This window comes from Anser anser (genome assembly GCF_964211835.1).
Source record: "Anser anser genome assembly, chromosome: 1".
Taxonomy (NCBI): domain Eukaryota; kingdom Metazoa; phylum Chordata; class Aves; order Anseriformes; family Anatidae; genus Anser; species Anser anser.
Window position 1 is genome coordinate 70,852,197 of NC_139720.1, and position 16,489 is coordinate 70,868,685.

Consider the following 16,489-nt stretch of genomic DNA (forward strand, 5'->3'; position numbering starts at 1 on the left):
CCTACAGAAGATGCGTAGAAAGGTTTTTAGGAACTAGCTAAGAACTATAGGCACTTAATTTCCATTTACATTTAGTAACTGGAATTAAGTGAGTGAGTGTTCCATTGAAAATGTCTTACAATTTCGTTCTTCTCATATGACTAAACATGATTTGAAATATCGGAGATAGGCCAGTCTCTCTTTTTAAATCTGTGGCTAGGGAAACTAAGAAACAAGTCAGGAACAGCTTCATCTAATCATCCCATGTAGCTACCAGAAGAAAATTATACTCTGGTAAACTGAAGGAAGCACATCAACTATGGAAGAGAGGCAAAAGTATGAGAGTGTTTCAACATTAAAATATTTATTATTTCACTGTTGTTCCAGGGACTCAGCCATATACATTTACAATTCTACGTAAGAGAATTATAACAGAATAACAACTAGAAATTATTATAGTATAATATATATAGTTTATATATCGTTATATAATATATGAATGTATGATATATTGTTCTAATATTACATCATACATATCATAAGATACAATACATATTTACATATTGCATGGCATTGATATATATGATTATATTATGATATTTATGATGGATTTTTTTTTTCCTGAAGGTCTTTATTTACCTTTTCCTGCTACACCAGTACTCTCACTGTTTTCCCCAAGGATTGCTTAGATGTCCAGCCTCTATGATGAGTAAGCTCAGAAGTAAGTTTGCATGATTCAAGCTATCTTTTACTCCCATTTACCTTTAGCAACCCATCATACCACTAATGAGTACATACCAAGTGCAAAGCAGTATTAAATTATATCATTATGAATCTAGTTAATAACTGATGATAGTTTAAATATACCTATCTGACTTATTCTATAGTTTTTCTTTATTTAAAACTTTGTGGAAATTATTAGTGTAAACTAATATTAAAGCAAGTTAATTTCCTACCTTTTTTTCTTCCACCCTGAAGACATCTCACTAGTGAAAATTTTGAGATTTAAAATGAATACATTTCACGAAATCATAGAAGACTCAAGTTGGAACAGAAAAAATATTTTAACTTCTAACTACTAGACAAAGTATTATATTGTGTCTTTGCAAAGGAAAGATTCCCTATGTTTTTCAAATAGAGGAATAGCATTCTTTCCTAAATTTGGAATGCCTTGAGACTTCAGTGTGATCTACAGAAAAAAAAAAAAGTTTCATACATATTTGTTTTCCCTTCCCTCAGAACTTCACACAGTAGAACTTTGAGTTTTAAAGAAGCTTTGGTTCACATATTAGTGTTAACAAACAAGGAATAAAAATTTCAACCATATCAGACACTTCAGAATACAGTATGCTTTGCAGATTAAGACTAAACAATTTTTAATTAGAACATCATCTAATAATTCACCTGTACGTTGGTACAAACAGGGTTTTTCTTTTAGAGAAACCAAGTTAGGTTTTACAACTGTAAAGTAGTTTAGTTTATAACATTCTATGTCTCTTTATATTAAAAAACCTTCCAACAGACTTTCCATGCTCAAAATTCAGAACATCCTTTGAGCAGTTCCATTTCTTCTTCTTCTTCCCTAATTGTCTTAAGGGCCTATCAGCCTTTGAACTGGATAAACTGTACTTATCTTTCTCACTTATATTTCTTAAAGTGCAATTTTGAGAAGTACAGCTTCCCAAAATGATTACTCTGGAACATTCTTACGCCTAGCTTTCACTGCTGTCCACAATTTTATCGTGTTTATATCCCCTTCTGGGTACTAGTATTTACAATGAATACAGGACAGTAATACCTTACTAAGAATTTCGTTAGTGATTTTTTTTTTCTTTTAAATCAATACCTGTAGGAAATGCTGCCCAAGAAATAGCAGGAGATGTAGTCTGCTTTTCACCATTTCCACACTCATAGCTCTCTGCTGCCTACAAATAGGGAAAAAGTGTTATTTTCTTACAAAACACTATATACTCTTATTTAAAAAAAAAAAAAACACATTTATCTACTAAAGTTTTCAGGCATATTTTCCTAGTGTAAGGAAGAACAAGAACTTAAGTTTCTAAGCTATTTGACTACACTGAGCATGCATCTTATTACTTGTCAGAATACTACAGAGAATTGAGTCAAATATAAACCATCTATAAAGCACATACAAGAAAGGTCTCAGTTAGAAAGGGAGAAAAACTGTCAACTAGATAATTGAATATCAGAGAAATGAAACAAATGTAGAAGCACAATATACCAGATATTTGATGTGCATAGAAAGACATGTTTATTACTGAATAAATATCAGTTACATTTAAGAACTGAAATCTAGTTTAAAAAGATTTATACTTGAGAATATAACGTTTACAATTAAAGTTTTTTAATGAATTTATCATCCCCTATTTCCGTTCTACACAAGAATAAAATATTACTGAAGTACGCAACTATTTAATTCAATTTGACATTTTCATTAAGTTATAATCAACAGAAGCACAGGCGTAACACTTTTCTTAAAAAGAATACTGCCAAAGCTGTTTGTGTAAATAGTTCAATATCAAAATTGTCATCAAAATAACATACCTCAAATCCTCCAAAATCATCATCATCCATCTTTCAAATGGTACTAGAATACAGCAAAAAAACTGATTTAAAAACAAAAACAAAACCACTAAACAGTTATATCCTGTTTACTTATAAAATAATAAAAATATTGTAAAACGAAAGTTACAGTATTAATTTTAAAGCACAGAGTCAGGTAGAATAAGTTATAGCAGTCAAATCCTAAAAACCATCCGCACGAAGTAATACAGCATTCTGCACTGCAGGAAATTGGGTATATTGCATTGATCAGTTTCATAAGAGAAACATGTTGATTTCATATCAACTAGGAATCTAAAGAAATGAATGACTCGTATATTGTACCTCAATTAAATGACAGATGAGTAAAGACCTTCACTTAGATACAATTGCTTCCTAGCTCATCTATGTACTCTTCCTAAAATCACCACCTTCTCATTTAGAACAAAGATTCCATCTTTCATTAATTCCATCATGGAGATAAGTAATTATAACAAGTTGCCTGAAATCTTTCAAATTCACAAGTTCAACAAAAGATCAAATGACCTAAAGCAGAATATTTTCACTCAGAATACAAGGGCTAGAACTTCAAGATCCCTTTTAAGAAGCATGTTTTTATTGATCAAGGTAAGTAACAAAACTTTGTATTTTTGAGATGGAATTTGAAAATCTTCAAGGGAAAAGATAAGCACTGCCAACCAATATTGTTGAAGATCTTTCAAGATAAGAATGTAGCAAATGCTTTTCAAGATAGAAAAATAGGAAGAGTTACTTTAAAAGTTATGTCTACTGCTCTCAAGCTTTGCAGTCAAGACCTCAGTAGCTCAACAAATGGTACTGAAACCAACAGATAATCTAATTCATCTGGATAATAATAATAATAAAAAAAAGCAGGATTTCTGACCATCAGATTCCAAATGAAGAATTTTCTTCACTAGTAATGAACGTGATCCAATTTAATGGAATCAAAATCTACATTGTATTTTGTAGTTCTGTACTCATATTAACGAGTTTTTTGTTTTTTGTTTTTTTTTTTTTTTTTTTTTTTTAATTCTAAGCTGCTTTACCAAATCAGTACTGTGATTAAATTCAAAAATGTTTCCTGCTTTTCCCATTTTTTTTCTTAGCTGTCTGGCAGCATCAACACAAGCTGCAGTTTAGAAAAAGCCTGTGGTGAATTTCTGGAAATTTTTCTGTTACCACAGAGGTCCTTCCCTATGTTTCATGGAGGGGCTGATTTAGATTTTACAAACTGATCAGCATTTTTGAGTTTTAGCCCTGAATTCTGTGGCATTTTGATATATTTATAGTTAAACTGCCATTCCTTTTGCAAAAATGCAGAGTAACTCAGCTAATGAAAGTAACTCAAGATATTATAAACTTCCATGAAAAGCCATGTATAAGTATAAGCTCTTAATAAAAAATCATAATATATGAATGAAGGACAATCTGAAGAAAATTTTTATAAAGTGTCAAAACATACAAATTTAATTTATTTCAGTTAAAATAGATTATGATCTGGAGAAACTTAACACTGTGAAAACATGCTCAAACAGAAGAATTCAAAAGGTTTGAAGGACATCTCCAAATTAGTGTCAAAAGTGGACACTTACAGTTTATATCCACTGTTGAGAAACATTACTAGAAAAATATCAATTCAAACACACATCTTTCAAATTTTAACAAATTTATTTTCAAGTTCTTATTGATGAATTTATTAAATCAACACTTAAAATGTGGATAGATCTGGTTAAATTAAAATAGAATATGGTCCAATATTCATTTCTGGTTATAAGAAATACTAGTCTTTTTAAGGACTGCAAAGGTCTTTGTTTGGCTTTGAGGGAGAAGGTGGTTGGGTAGCTAGGCAATCACCAAAGATATGAAGTTTAACAAGAGCCAGTGCTGGATCCTGCACCTGGGATGGGGCAACCCTGGATTGTATGTACAAACTGTGGGATGAGAGACTGGAGAGCAGCTCAGCAGAAAGGGACCTGGGGGTTTTGGTCAATGGAAAGTTGAATATGAGTGATTGTGCCCTGTCAGCTAAAAGAGACAACCATATCCTGGGGTGCATCAAGCACAGCATTGCTAACCCATCGAGGGAAGCGACTGTCCCACTCTGCTCTGCACTGGTGTGGCCTCACCTTGAGCACCATGTGCAGTCTTGGGCACCACAATATATGGAGATACAACTATTAGAGGGTGCCCAGAGGAGGGCTACAAAGATGATGAAGGGTCTAGAGGGCAAGTCACTTTGTTCAGCCTGGAGGAGACTGAGGGGAGACCTCATGTTGGCCCACAGCTCACGAGGGGAAGCAGAAGGGCAGGCACAGATCTCTTCTCTCTAGTGACCAGTGACAGGACGTGAGGGAACGGCATGAATCTACGTCAAAGAGGTTCAGGTTGGATATTAAGAAAAGATTCTTAACTGAGAGGATGGTCAGGCACTGGAACAGGCTCCCCAGGGAAGTGACATCAAACCTGTCAAGAGTTTGAGAAGCATTTGGACAATGCTCCATATGATAATATCAGACATATGGTCTGATATTTGGGTGGTTCTGTGTGGAGCCAGGAGTTGGACTCAATGATCCTTTTGGGTCCCTTCCCACTTAGGATATTCTGATTCTCTGATTTTTCCAGAGCTATCACTGGGAGATACTGTCTTTCCAAAAATGCTACCTCTTGCATAAAAGTGTGCTTTCTGCAAGAAGTAGGAAACAGGACCATTCTAATACTTTGAGAACCACACTGAAAAAAATTAATCAAGCCAACTTTTAGGAGTCTTTCAACCTTGAAAGTACATGTTCATTTAGCTCTAAAAATATTTGAATAATTCATTGCAAGCTTAGCTGATAACAATGCTCAAAGTATCCCCAAATATACGATTTCTCAATGCTACTCCCTATTCTTGTGACGGAAACACAATGCTGGTATTAATAAGCTGCATAACTAGCCTAAGGTTTGACAGTGAACTGCAACAGCTTTAGTAGAAGCATTTTTTAAATCAGGCTATTTTAAGATGGGATATCAAACTTTTCCTTTCTCACAGACTACGAACATTATTTGCAGCATCAAAATAGGAAAGAATACATTAAGCACTGACAATCTAAAGAAGGACTTAAAAAAAAACAACCCACACACTCTTACCATGACTAAATGTGGTCTCTTAAAGTATGTCTGATACTGGAATTAAGTAACTGTGAAATTGGGCAACAAGAAATCAACCTCAAAATTACAGATTCATAGAAATTACGGTTGGAAAAAGCACAGTAGGTAACATAGCCCAGGCCATTTCCAAAACATTTCAGTTTTCCAGTCATGTCCTACAAAGCTTGAGAAGCTCCCCAGAGTCACACTCCTGTGAAAAGAAAAAACTTCCCACGGATTACGAAAATGTAAGCCACTTCATTTTTAGTAAAGACTAGACTTTATGACCAGGTTTGTAATCACCAAATCATACAATATTCAAAATATACAAAACTAGACCAGAAGGGACCTCAGCAAGTTATCTCATCCAAGCTCCTGCTCAAAGTAGAGCCAACACTGATCAGGTTGCTCAGGGCTTCATTCTCTACAACTGACAGATAACAAAGCATGATTAATGTATTCAAATACAGATATGTATATCTGAGATGCTTGCAAGCTTTCCTATACAAAATGCAGCCACCCAACCTTGACCATCAGCTTAACATATGTCACAAGAACTTTGTTAAATGCACTTACCCAACACACAGACCAAACTCATGTTTTTATACACAGGAAGATGAGTGGTCTTTCACAAAGAATAACAGAAAAAAGACCATCTTCCCCTCTCCTGCTGTTAGGAGAAGGACTGTTGTAATCCCACCAGAAATCTCAGTCTTCTTCATATCCAGAAGTGGTAGAGACACCAAACATTGAACAAAAAAGATTCTTCATTCACTTAAAAGTTTACCTTCGATCAGTAAGAATTCAAATTAATCAAGTCCTGATCTATTACCTGATAAATCAAATATGTTTGCTTCAGTAACAGACACCGCTAATTTTGCCAGGTACCTTCAACTGGACACAGCTATCTAGTCAGTAATTTTGAGTAAGTAGCTATCTTACTTGCAGAATTTTGTACATTTTAAAGAAAAAACTTACAGAGCATATTGCTGTTTGTTTTGTCAGAACAGTATGTGTGGAGCTGGCTGAGGGTGGGGCTGCAGCATTTTTACTTCTGGCAAATACAGCTGGTGGTTAACCCCTACCTATGACAACATATCAGTTTTACTTGCCTGTTTTTGCTTACTAAATGACTCATTCCATGTGCTCGATCTAGGACAGGCTTATTAGCTGTTTCTTCACCGGACATAACATAGACCGCATTATTTGAAGAACAAATCTTTGGCCGAAACTGCAGGCTCCAAAAAAGCCTATCCAAGATATGTACGAGAAGCAAAGAAAATAGTCATTTAGAAAGCATATATACTACATATATACATTTATAAAGCATACATATAGAAAGCATCACAGATGCTGTGACAAAGAGCAGAACAGATGATAAACTTCTTATTGAAAAACTTCAAACCAGCTCACGTTAACTTCTCCTCACAGCTCTTCTGCAAGAACTCCAAACATCCATGGGCAATTTTAAAATGAGAACAACCTCTTTTTCTGCTCTTCTCCTGATCTATACCCATTAGAACTCCACAATAAGCATATGGCATCTTAACAACTTAGAGTAGCTACTAAGTCATGTGTTAGAAATTTCTGATTAAAGAATATACATATCCCCAAAGGACACACATCTCCAAAAAGACCAGAATATGAATGTTTGGAAATTGGAAATTAAAGTAACTTTAGACTATCTGGAAAGGCTTTTGTTTGTTTTAAGAAAATTTTAATTCCTTACTTCACTCCTGCTTGAGATCTCAGCGCTGAAAGCAATTTGTTTAATAACACTCAGATCATAATCACAGCAATGTATTTCATTTACTATGGACAGGAACTCAGTATGAAGAACAATATAAACATTACCAAAGACCACTGTCAAAACAAACTAAACAAGTGCTACTAGCAGAATTGGCGGTTGGGGGGTTGTTCTGAGGGGTTTGCTCATTCCTTGTTTTAAGGCCAAATTCCTCTGGCATCTCTGTCAGGAATCAATTCCTACAAATCACAGGTTTAACTAGGTACTGAAATATAGGTGATTTTTTGCTTTTTTCTTCAAAAAGAATGAAACTACATGATGTAATAATGCTCAATTCTTTAAATCGCTGAAGAGTTCAATCCTTTTAGTGTTTTATTTTTGTAATTTCCAATTCTGTAATTTGCCTCATAGCAGTATGTTGTTTGTAATGAAAAGCTTCTGCAGATTTACTGTATAGCTGGCTATACAGTAAAATTGAATGGAAAAAATTCCTACAAAGATAGCATGATCCATGTGGTTAACATTCACTTAGTTGTTTTTTATTCAATGAAGAGTTCACAGTAATATTACAGAAAAATAATTCAGTATTGTTTTTTTTAAACAGGAAAGCACATTACAGCTCCTACATTCTGCATTAAATTTTCAGTATTTATCATCTGTTTCTAAAAAGCAAAGTATACACTTAACCAGAGACAAACATCAACAACACCATGAGGACCTAAGACCAGAGTAATATTTATGACCATTTTTCAATTTGAAAACTTTGACTGTATTAGTAGTTGCCATAAATGTGATCTTTTAAGATAAAAGATGTTGGAATTAAAAAAAAATTACACAAGACTTCCATGAGAAATTCAATGTTTATGCCTAAAGCATGACTAATAAATTAGTAATTGTTTCAGAGATACTCAAAATTCTTCTACTATTATGAAATATGCTATTTCAAGTTGAGTACTCATTACTTTGAATAAGCTACAAGTATTTAATGAGGTATCTAAGTCTTCTGGCTGGAATCAAAGGTAAACATTAGGATGATATTTTAAGAAGAAATACAAGCTTTTTGTCTCTTCAGATAATGAAATGCCCCCCCCCCCAAAATGGAAATTCAATTAAATTTTCTACTTTTGGAAAGGTAGGGGGGTTTATGCTTCTCAGTTCAATTTTTTTTTTCCCCTCCCAAGTCTGGTAGCACTTTTAATCACAATAAAAGGCAAACAGCTTTAAAATTTCCAGAAAAAGAAAGCTAAGGACTTTGGAAAGTATAATTTAATATTATTCAAATTAATGAGCTGCTGCCAAAAGCAAATTAATAGAAAAACGTGCATCCTATATAAGTACAACACAACGGGAGATCAAAGATGCAAGGCTTAATTTAATGCTACATGAGAAAAAGAAAGTCTACTTTCTTTTCCTTATGGTTGAGCATCTAAATCTCTGTAGGCGTACAGATGTGTATCTGTACATGCCAGTTCTCAAAGAATGTTTGGAAGGGACTGTTGTTGACTGAATGTGTTACACCAAAGATGGTAGGCTGAGGCTGAAACAAGAGTATTTTGCTCCTTTAATCAAAAGAACTGCCTTTTTATCCTTCAATCAGATGGACAATAGCATTCCATACAAAGATGTTCAAGGGCTGTATGTACTACCTTCATCATGAGATCATGAAAAATAGGTATAAACAAAATGCCAATGTGAATTTAGTCATATAACGGGATGTGAGAAATATCCACCACCATGAATCAGTTTGCACTTCATCAATGAAAGGCACAATAATACAGCAGTTGGTGCCTGGATTTGATTATACAGTGTATCCGGTCCTTTAACTGATCCCTGCTACATTCAAGGGGGCTCAGGGGAAGAATACAACACAGAACACGTCACAGGAACTTACTCCCAGTAATAGAGGTTCGTTTCAATCCCAGCACTGGCTTAAAACTTTTTTTTTTTTTAATAAAAAGATAATGAAGTAAGAAATCAGATGCAAAGCTACCTATTTTACAGTAGTAGTTGTTTATATTACAACTGATTCAATTGAAATCTATGTGGCTGTTAAGAAAATATGACAGCCTGTGTAAGATTCTTTTCCACAGCCCAAATGAAGTACAGTTGAATATATTTAAGGAATCATGGAAAAATTTAGTTTGGGAGTCCTCAGGAGGACACAACCACACCCAAAAGCACATCTACATTAAGCACTACATCATGTTCTTTAAGGCCATATATACAGTCAAGTTTAGAATATCTGCAAGGAGTCTAGTCAAACAAGGTGATGATAGTCAAGCAGTAGATGAAACAAACAGAATTTTCTTTTCCTATTCATCTGTTCATCTATTCATTTATCCCAAAGTGTCTCTAGAAGGTTTCAAGACTTAGAACTGAGAACAGCACATTAGGAAATGTTACAAAAGTCAAACACTGATTTGCACAAAATAAGACATGTAAAATAAAAGTAAATAGCTCAATTTTTTCAATCCATTCCCAGAGTGAATTTAAGATTCATAAAAACTTACAAAAAAAACTTCACCCCTTAGTTCTTTTCTCGGGAGTCAGCTCTCGTCTGAAATGTCCAGATCCTGTAAGAAGCAAATAAGATTCTACGTCATATATATTTCATATCTAACTTCCTAACTATTTTTGAAATAATAGTATTTCCATGTAATACAGTGCTGTATGTAATAAAACAGTGGATGCAAAAGCTGCAGCAATTATACCAGTTTACTGTAATAAGAACAACTTATGCCATCTACAAGACTTCTATAACTGCCTTTCCCAATCTTAAGAAACACTTTTAGAAGAAAATAAACCACAGTATAAGATTAAACACCAATACATACACCTTTTATAAGTATAATAAATCTTCAAAATTTTTTCAAAGATTATATACAATCATAAACAAAAGTTCTTCTTTCCTTGCCTATAGTCCTTAATAAGGAAATTAAAATAAAGATATTATTCACAAACCATACTCTCACCTGAAAGGTACTGAACAATATGAACAAAAAATCTCTAATACCTATTATTTATGGAATTTAAGATAATCTGCAGAATCGATGTAACTTTTTTTTTTTTTTAAAGAACTTGTGGGTCCTCATCTTTAGCATACAGCTTGCTTTGTTTTAAACAATGCTTAAAGCAAGAAAAAAAGCTACAAAGTTTAAATTCCAAGTCCATTTAATTACCCTAGATTGATATGGATTCACAAAAAAGAAGAAGGTAATAGCTCCATTTTCACACAAAAGAAGCCCTGATAGCTCCCTACAGAGAAGGTAGGGAGTTTTTCAAATTCACCTAAGACAGGAAGAAAAACATGACAGTCTTGTATGGAAAATCTACTCAAGAACTGGCAATTGCTCAAACATAACCTAGAAGAAACTAACATCAGAAAACTAGTAAAATCATATTCATATCATATCAACCTGGGGGTGCCAGCTGACAGCAGGCTCAGCACAAGGCAGCAGTGTGCCCAAGCCAAGAGGGCACACTGCATTTTGTGGGGTATTAAACACAGCATGGCCAGCCAAAAGAGGTGATTCTCCCACTATACTTAGCATTGGTGCAGCTTCATCTTGAATATTGTGTGTAGTTCTGGACTTCACGATATAAAACGGATGTTAAGGTCCTTGAAAGTGTCTAGAGGAAGGCAACAAAGCTGGTATGAGGGCTGGCAGGCATGTCCTGCGAGGAGAGGCTGAGGACACTTGGGTTTCCTTGGCTCCTTTTCTCCAGACAAGAGGTGACCTCACTGCTCTCTGCAGCTCTCTGAGGAGGGGAGTGCAGAGGGAGATGCCTGTCTCTGCTCCCTGGTCACCAGTGACAGGATGCGAGGGAACGACACAAAGCTGTGACAGGGAACGTTTTCAGACCGGACATTAAGAAAAAATTTCTCTGTCAGGTGATTAAACACTGGAACAGGCTTCCTAGAGAGACTGTCAATGCCCCATGCCTGTCAGTGTTCAAGAGGCATTAGGATAATGCTCTTAGTAACGTGCTTTTTTTTTTTTTTTTTTTTGCCCTGAAGCGGTCATGTAGTTGGACTTGATCTTTGAAGATCCCTTCCATCTGAACTGTTCTAGTTTCTAAATTCTAAAACAGACTGGAAAGAAAAAAATTAGTAGCAGGGAGGGAAAAAAGTGCAATATTAGATAGAAACTGCACAGTTTTCATTTGTTGCTCCTCAACTCATGTATACATATGTAAAACTACCACTAATTGGTGTGCATTTATGCATAGGAAAGAATTAATAAAAATCAGAAGTGTTTTCACCTAGATCAATAAAAAGGTGTCAACCCCAGGCCAGTGTCTAAAATACTACTCTGCTTGTGATTCTGAAATAATTGTTGAGTTTTACTTCAGAGTATTTCCTGAGGTAGAAATCTACCACATGCATGGACCATTTTTGTCTCTATACCAGACCACAGCCCATGGACCACAGGGGCATTCCATGTGTAACCATAAGTACTCAGGACAGCATCATCCAGAAAAGACTGCAAGTACCACAGTGGCACTTTTAGCACATATTTCAAATTAGAAGGCTGAACAGAGAAGATCTGTATAGTCTGTTTTCCAAGTGTTCTGGTCACTGAGATCTACGGTCATGAAAGAACAAAAAACAAACAAAAAAAACTCTCTATCAAGACAAAGACGGACTTAATTCCAGAGGGTTACCTCTTGACATAAGCAGTTTTAGTAACATTTACTTTTTCACAGAGGATTTTACCTGACCATGAATCTTTATCAGTTTCTCCCAACTTTTAGAAGGTACTCCTTAAAATAATACCGACTTTTTTATTCTAGGTATCCAAAGATGAGTTCAAAATAAGACCATTTTAACTCCAGCAAAAGTATCATACTAAAATACAGCTCCAGAATCAACGGATACTTTTTCAGAAGACTGAATTCTAACAACTTAAGATTTTATAGAAAGTCCTTCCAAGGTTTCCAGTCTTCACCATAATTGATTTCTTGTGACCAGAGCACAGAAAAAATATAGGTTTTGTTTCATTATATAAAAAAAAAGAATCGCACAGTTTACTAATTTTAAATTTTCTTTAATATCCCTCTAAAAACTTTCTCCATCACAAATATCTTTTCATTTAAAAGGCCAAAGCATTCACAAAATGTATACAAACTCCTATGAGAATTTTGATAAAGCTGATATAATGAAAATCTGTTGTGCTGTCTAGAAAAGCCACCCCCAAAATCTCAAAAATAGTTAGAATTAAATAGCAGTTTGAATTAAACATTTGTTACGCACAGCCAGGCGCATACCTATAATTAATTAACATCAAGTCCAGATCAACAATCTATGTGATCCTGATTCAGATTGCTGCTACTCAGGAGCCCTGGAAATATATTTGTATTCAACAAATAGCTAAGAGAAGTATGACTTGTCATCCACTAACTAGTTAACGAAGATCAGTGAGTAATTGCCCTGAAAATGCTGGAGCAAAGTGACCACAGTAGGCTTTAATAACTAACTCTCACGTTTAAAGTATTCTTATTGCACTAGGGATCATAAAGTTGGAGACAATCCTCTTAAAAGCCAGACTGTTCTCAGACTCACACAGGGACATGACAAGATGCATAGGAGAAAGTCAGAATAGTGAGTTTTGACCAGATATTGGAAAGGGTTGCCCACAGAAATTGTAGACACTCCATCCCTGAAAATATTCAGACTTGAACTACACAAGCCTCTTAGCAACCTACTCTAATTTATCCTTCTTTAAGCAGAGTTCTGGAGTAGAAAATCTCCAGACTTCCCTTCCACCCAAGGTCCATGATTCAATGCTTTAAATTTTATTCAGAATAATATAGTAAAATAACAACAATAATAGTTACAAGCTCTAGAATCATAGAAGTAGAGACCAAAAACGTGAATCCACCCTTGAGACCATTCTCCAGTTAAATTATACTACCAATATAACTACCAACTTCTGTTTAAGATCATTTTAGGATTCAGTTTGTTAACAAACCAACTTCCAGAGAGAAGCAGGAAACAGAAAGTATCTCTAGAAGTCTTCACTACCGTAGGGGGAGCAAAAGTACCAAAATCCTAGTGAAATACTTTCATCATGAATTCAAAAAAAGTCTCAACTGAATTTCTTTACTCAGAGATGTATCTTGAAGAAGGCTGAGGTGATGTTAACATGAAAAGAAGTTTACAAGAATTTATTCTCTGGCAGTAATATGAAACAGTTATCGATTAATTTGCTCAAAATCCTTCCAAAAATCATTAAATTGCATGATTCAACTGTGAATATGGTAAGACATTTAGAAATTGCAATACCTTTTTTTTTTTTTTTCTCCAAAAAGAGAAAGTTAACATTTCATAACGAATGGCTTTTTGAGTCAGTTTAAGATTTAGGAATCTCTATCTTTATCTTCGTCTTGGTCTTGATGGATACAGTGCTTTGTTATTTCATGCTTCTCTCTCAAAAGAATATAGAGGTATCAGTTCCAGACAGGAAATAGTTTATGGAATGGGACACTCCAACTATATGTTTACTTTTTTGTAAATTGCTTATTCATGTAATGCAGTATTTTTTACTTGAAAGGAAAGAAATAAATAGTACAAAAATATCCACTGTTGAGAGTTTTGGAATGCTAAGACATACAGTAGTCTTTCTTTTATAGCCTATGTAGGATAAATTTAAGAAATTGAGGTTTAAGAGTAAAATAGAATGGTCATATGCATATGGTCATATTTCAAATGCATTTCCACTTAAAAATTTTTAAATCTCAACAACTTAGATTAATAACTGAAATATTTGTGCCTCTGTTCTTTTAACATCCAACATTCCTGAATATCAAACCTTTTTATTAGCAAATCACTGTAATGTATTTTTACAAGAACCTAGAGAGAGGTGTCTGTATGAGGAAGGGAGAAGCTTTCCAAGAGTAAAAACTAGAGAACAAAGCGAAATTCAATTCAGCGTAGTAAAACCTACTCTGAATTCAGTATATGAGAATAGAAGTTCCAATACAATCTTAGTAACTCAGCATCACAGCAACAATTTAATATGACGTCAAACAAAACCATAAGTCTATGAATATATAATATATGGTCATAAGGATGTATGGTAACACGTACAAATGACTATCATTAATGGTAACTAAAAAAGAATTAATCTCTAACTCTTAAATATTAAAACAGAATATATGCTTGAAATAATTAGAAAAATAAGTTGGAATAGAGAATTGTCTTGCCTGGCTCAAATGTGGTTGGATTCCCCCCACCCCTTCCTGTTTTTAACTCAGCGTTACTTCCACTGAAAAAAAAAAAAAAACAAACTTAAAAAACATGAGCTTAAAAGTTCAGTAGGTCACCTTGGTATGTAGTTAAAAACAGCTTTTCTCTTCATTAAAAATAAAAAAGGTCAAATAAAGGATATTTAGTAAACACAATAATTAAATATTATGAAAGGAATATTGTTTTTCTTTAACTTCTGTAGAGTTCGTGACAACAAAGTGTCGAAGTTTAGAAAATGTTATTCCATATATGTTAGAAAAGCCAATAGATGACCATGAACATATGAAAGAAAGCCACTAATATACACTAACTCTATCATGCAAAACAGGATTCAATACAAATTATACTAAAAAATAAATAGCAATTCTTTATTAGTGCACGCCTCTTAATGCACACTCACTTTTCCAATTAAATTCCTCCCCTCATCTTTCTCCAAACCCTGGAAGTACAGTCCTTCTCACAGGGAGACGGTACTTACCAATTTGAGAAGATATTAACCTACTTCTCCACCACTAGATGATCAAATTATCAAAAAGACTACAGATTATGTTTCAGATTTTAAAGTTTTACCAATTTCACATGCCTCAGTTGCTAGTCTTGAAACAGAACACTTTAAAAAAAAATACCTTAATATTCTTTTTTTTTTCCTTCCAACTACCTACTGGAAATTCAGATTCTATAACAACATAAATTGAGGTAACCCAAACACTGAAAGAAAAGATGTCCAGTCATTTTGCAAACTTTTCATCCTTTGTTTTGCAAGTTCTGGATATACTGTTAAAAGCAGAAAAGAACAGGCATTACTCCCTCCCACATGAAAAGAAAATTGCATCATCATTGTACCCTTCCCCCTTTACTAACACTTGAAAAGATGACTTGTTGACTTTTTGTTCACACATCAAACAGATGAATATGGCTTTTCACAATCTCCTAAAGAGAGGGTTCAATTCACATACAAGCAAGCGAAGATGTGAATTCATTTTCATATGACTCTCATGAGGCAAACTGGAAAGGTTTCACACTGCCCAGCTCTCAATTCCTTAACAACAAAAATGCTGATTTGCTTTCCAACAGAAAACATCGCTTCCAGATAACATGCACATGATCTCTCCTTGATATTCCTTCTTTTCTTGGCATACTCCTAAGCATGTTACGCAGTACTTTTGTCACAAGACCTTTCACCAAATTAATATTATCATATGTTCTCTGTTACAGTCAATAAAAGTATATTTACCTCATGGAACAGGTTGATTACTACTTATTTGATTAGGCCCCATAAAATCATTTAAAAACATAGTAGTAGCATTACACCCTTTGCAATACGATGTGGAAGCTGAGAGCAGAGATCACAAATCAAGCCAGAATGGAAATAGGATTAGGGCTCAATGCTTAAGTTCTTTTCTTTTTCTGTCAGAGCACGGTACTTTAAAATATTTTCTAAGTTGATACTTTATACCTAGTAAGCATTTCTAGAATGCATCCTTTCCAAGTCCCAAAGTTTTTGATAAAGGCACTACTGTGCCCATTTCAGAACAAGAAACACATTTTTTTTGAAAGGTCCCATACTCAGCAAGTCACCAGACTATTTAAGTAATTTAAGTATCGAGTATGTGATGAGGACGTTGATATCAAGAATACAACTCATCAGTTACCAATTAAACAAATAATTTCCTAAAACAGACAGACAAGAATACCAGCCAGATTCTCCACCATCCTACAACCCATTCACTTTTGGCTCCTAGCCTACAAAGCTAGACAGGCAGCATGCTAGGCATGCCCTAGAAGTGCAACCCAACAGATTT

The 16,489-nt window shown here is 34.4% G+C and overlaps 1 protein-coding gene across 20 annotated transcripts in view; it reads right to left on the reverse strand.

The window, feature by feature from the left end:
* CCDC91 (coiled-coil domain containing 91) overlaps positions 1-16,489 on the reverse strand; it is a 336,822-nt gene that overhangs the window by 205,780 nt on the left and 114,553 nt on the right. For 14 of the 20 annotated variants that reach the window (XM_083819591.1, XM_083819592.1, XM_083819588.1 and 11 more), the window contains 3 exons: positions 9,949-10,011; positions 2,545-2,587; positions 1,826-1,904 (listed from right to left, as the gene is read on the reverse strand). In XM_083819591.1, coding sequence (XP_083675717.1) covers positions 1,826-1,904; positions 2,545-2,574 — 109 coding nt within the window. In that variant the 5' untranslated portion in view covers positions 2,575-2,587; positions 9,949-10,011. Of the gene's footprint in view, positions 1-1,825; positions 1,905-2,544; positions 2,588-6,803; positions 6,942-9,948; positions 10,012-14,644; positions 14,707-16,489 lie in introns of all 20 variants that reach the window. The other 6 variants (XM_083819583.1, XM_083819600.1, XM_083819601.1 and 3 more) reach the window with 3 other exon arrangements.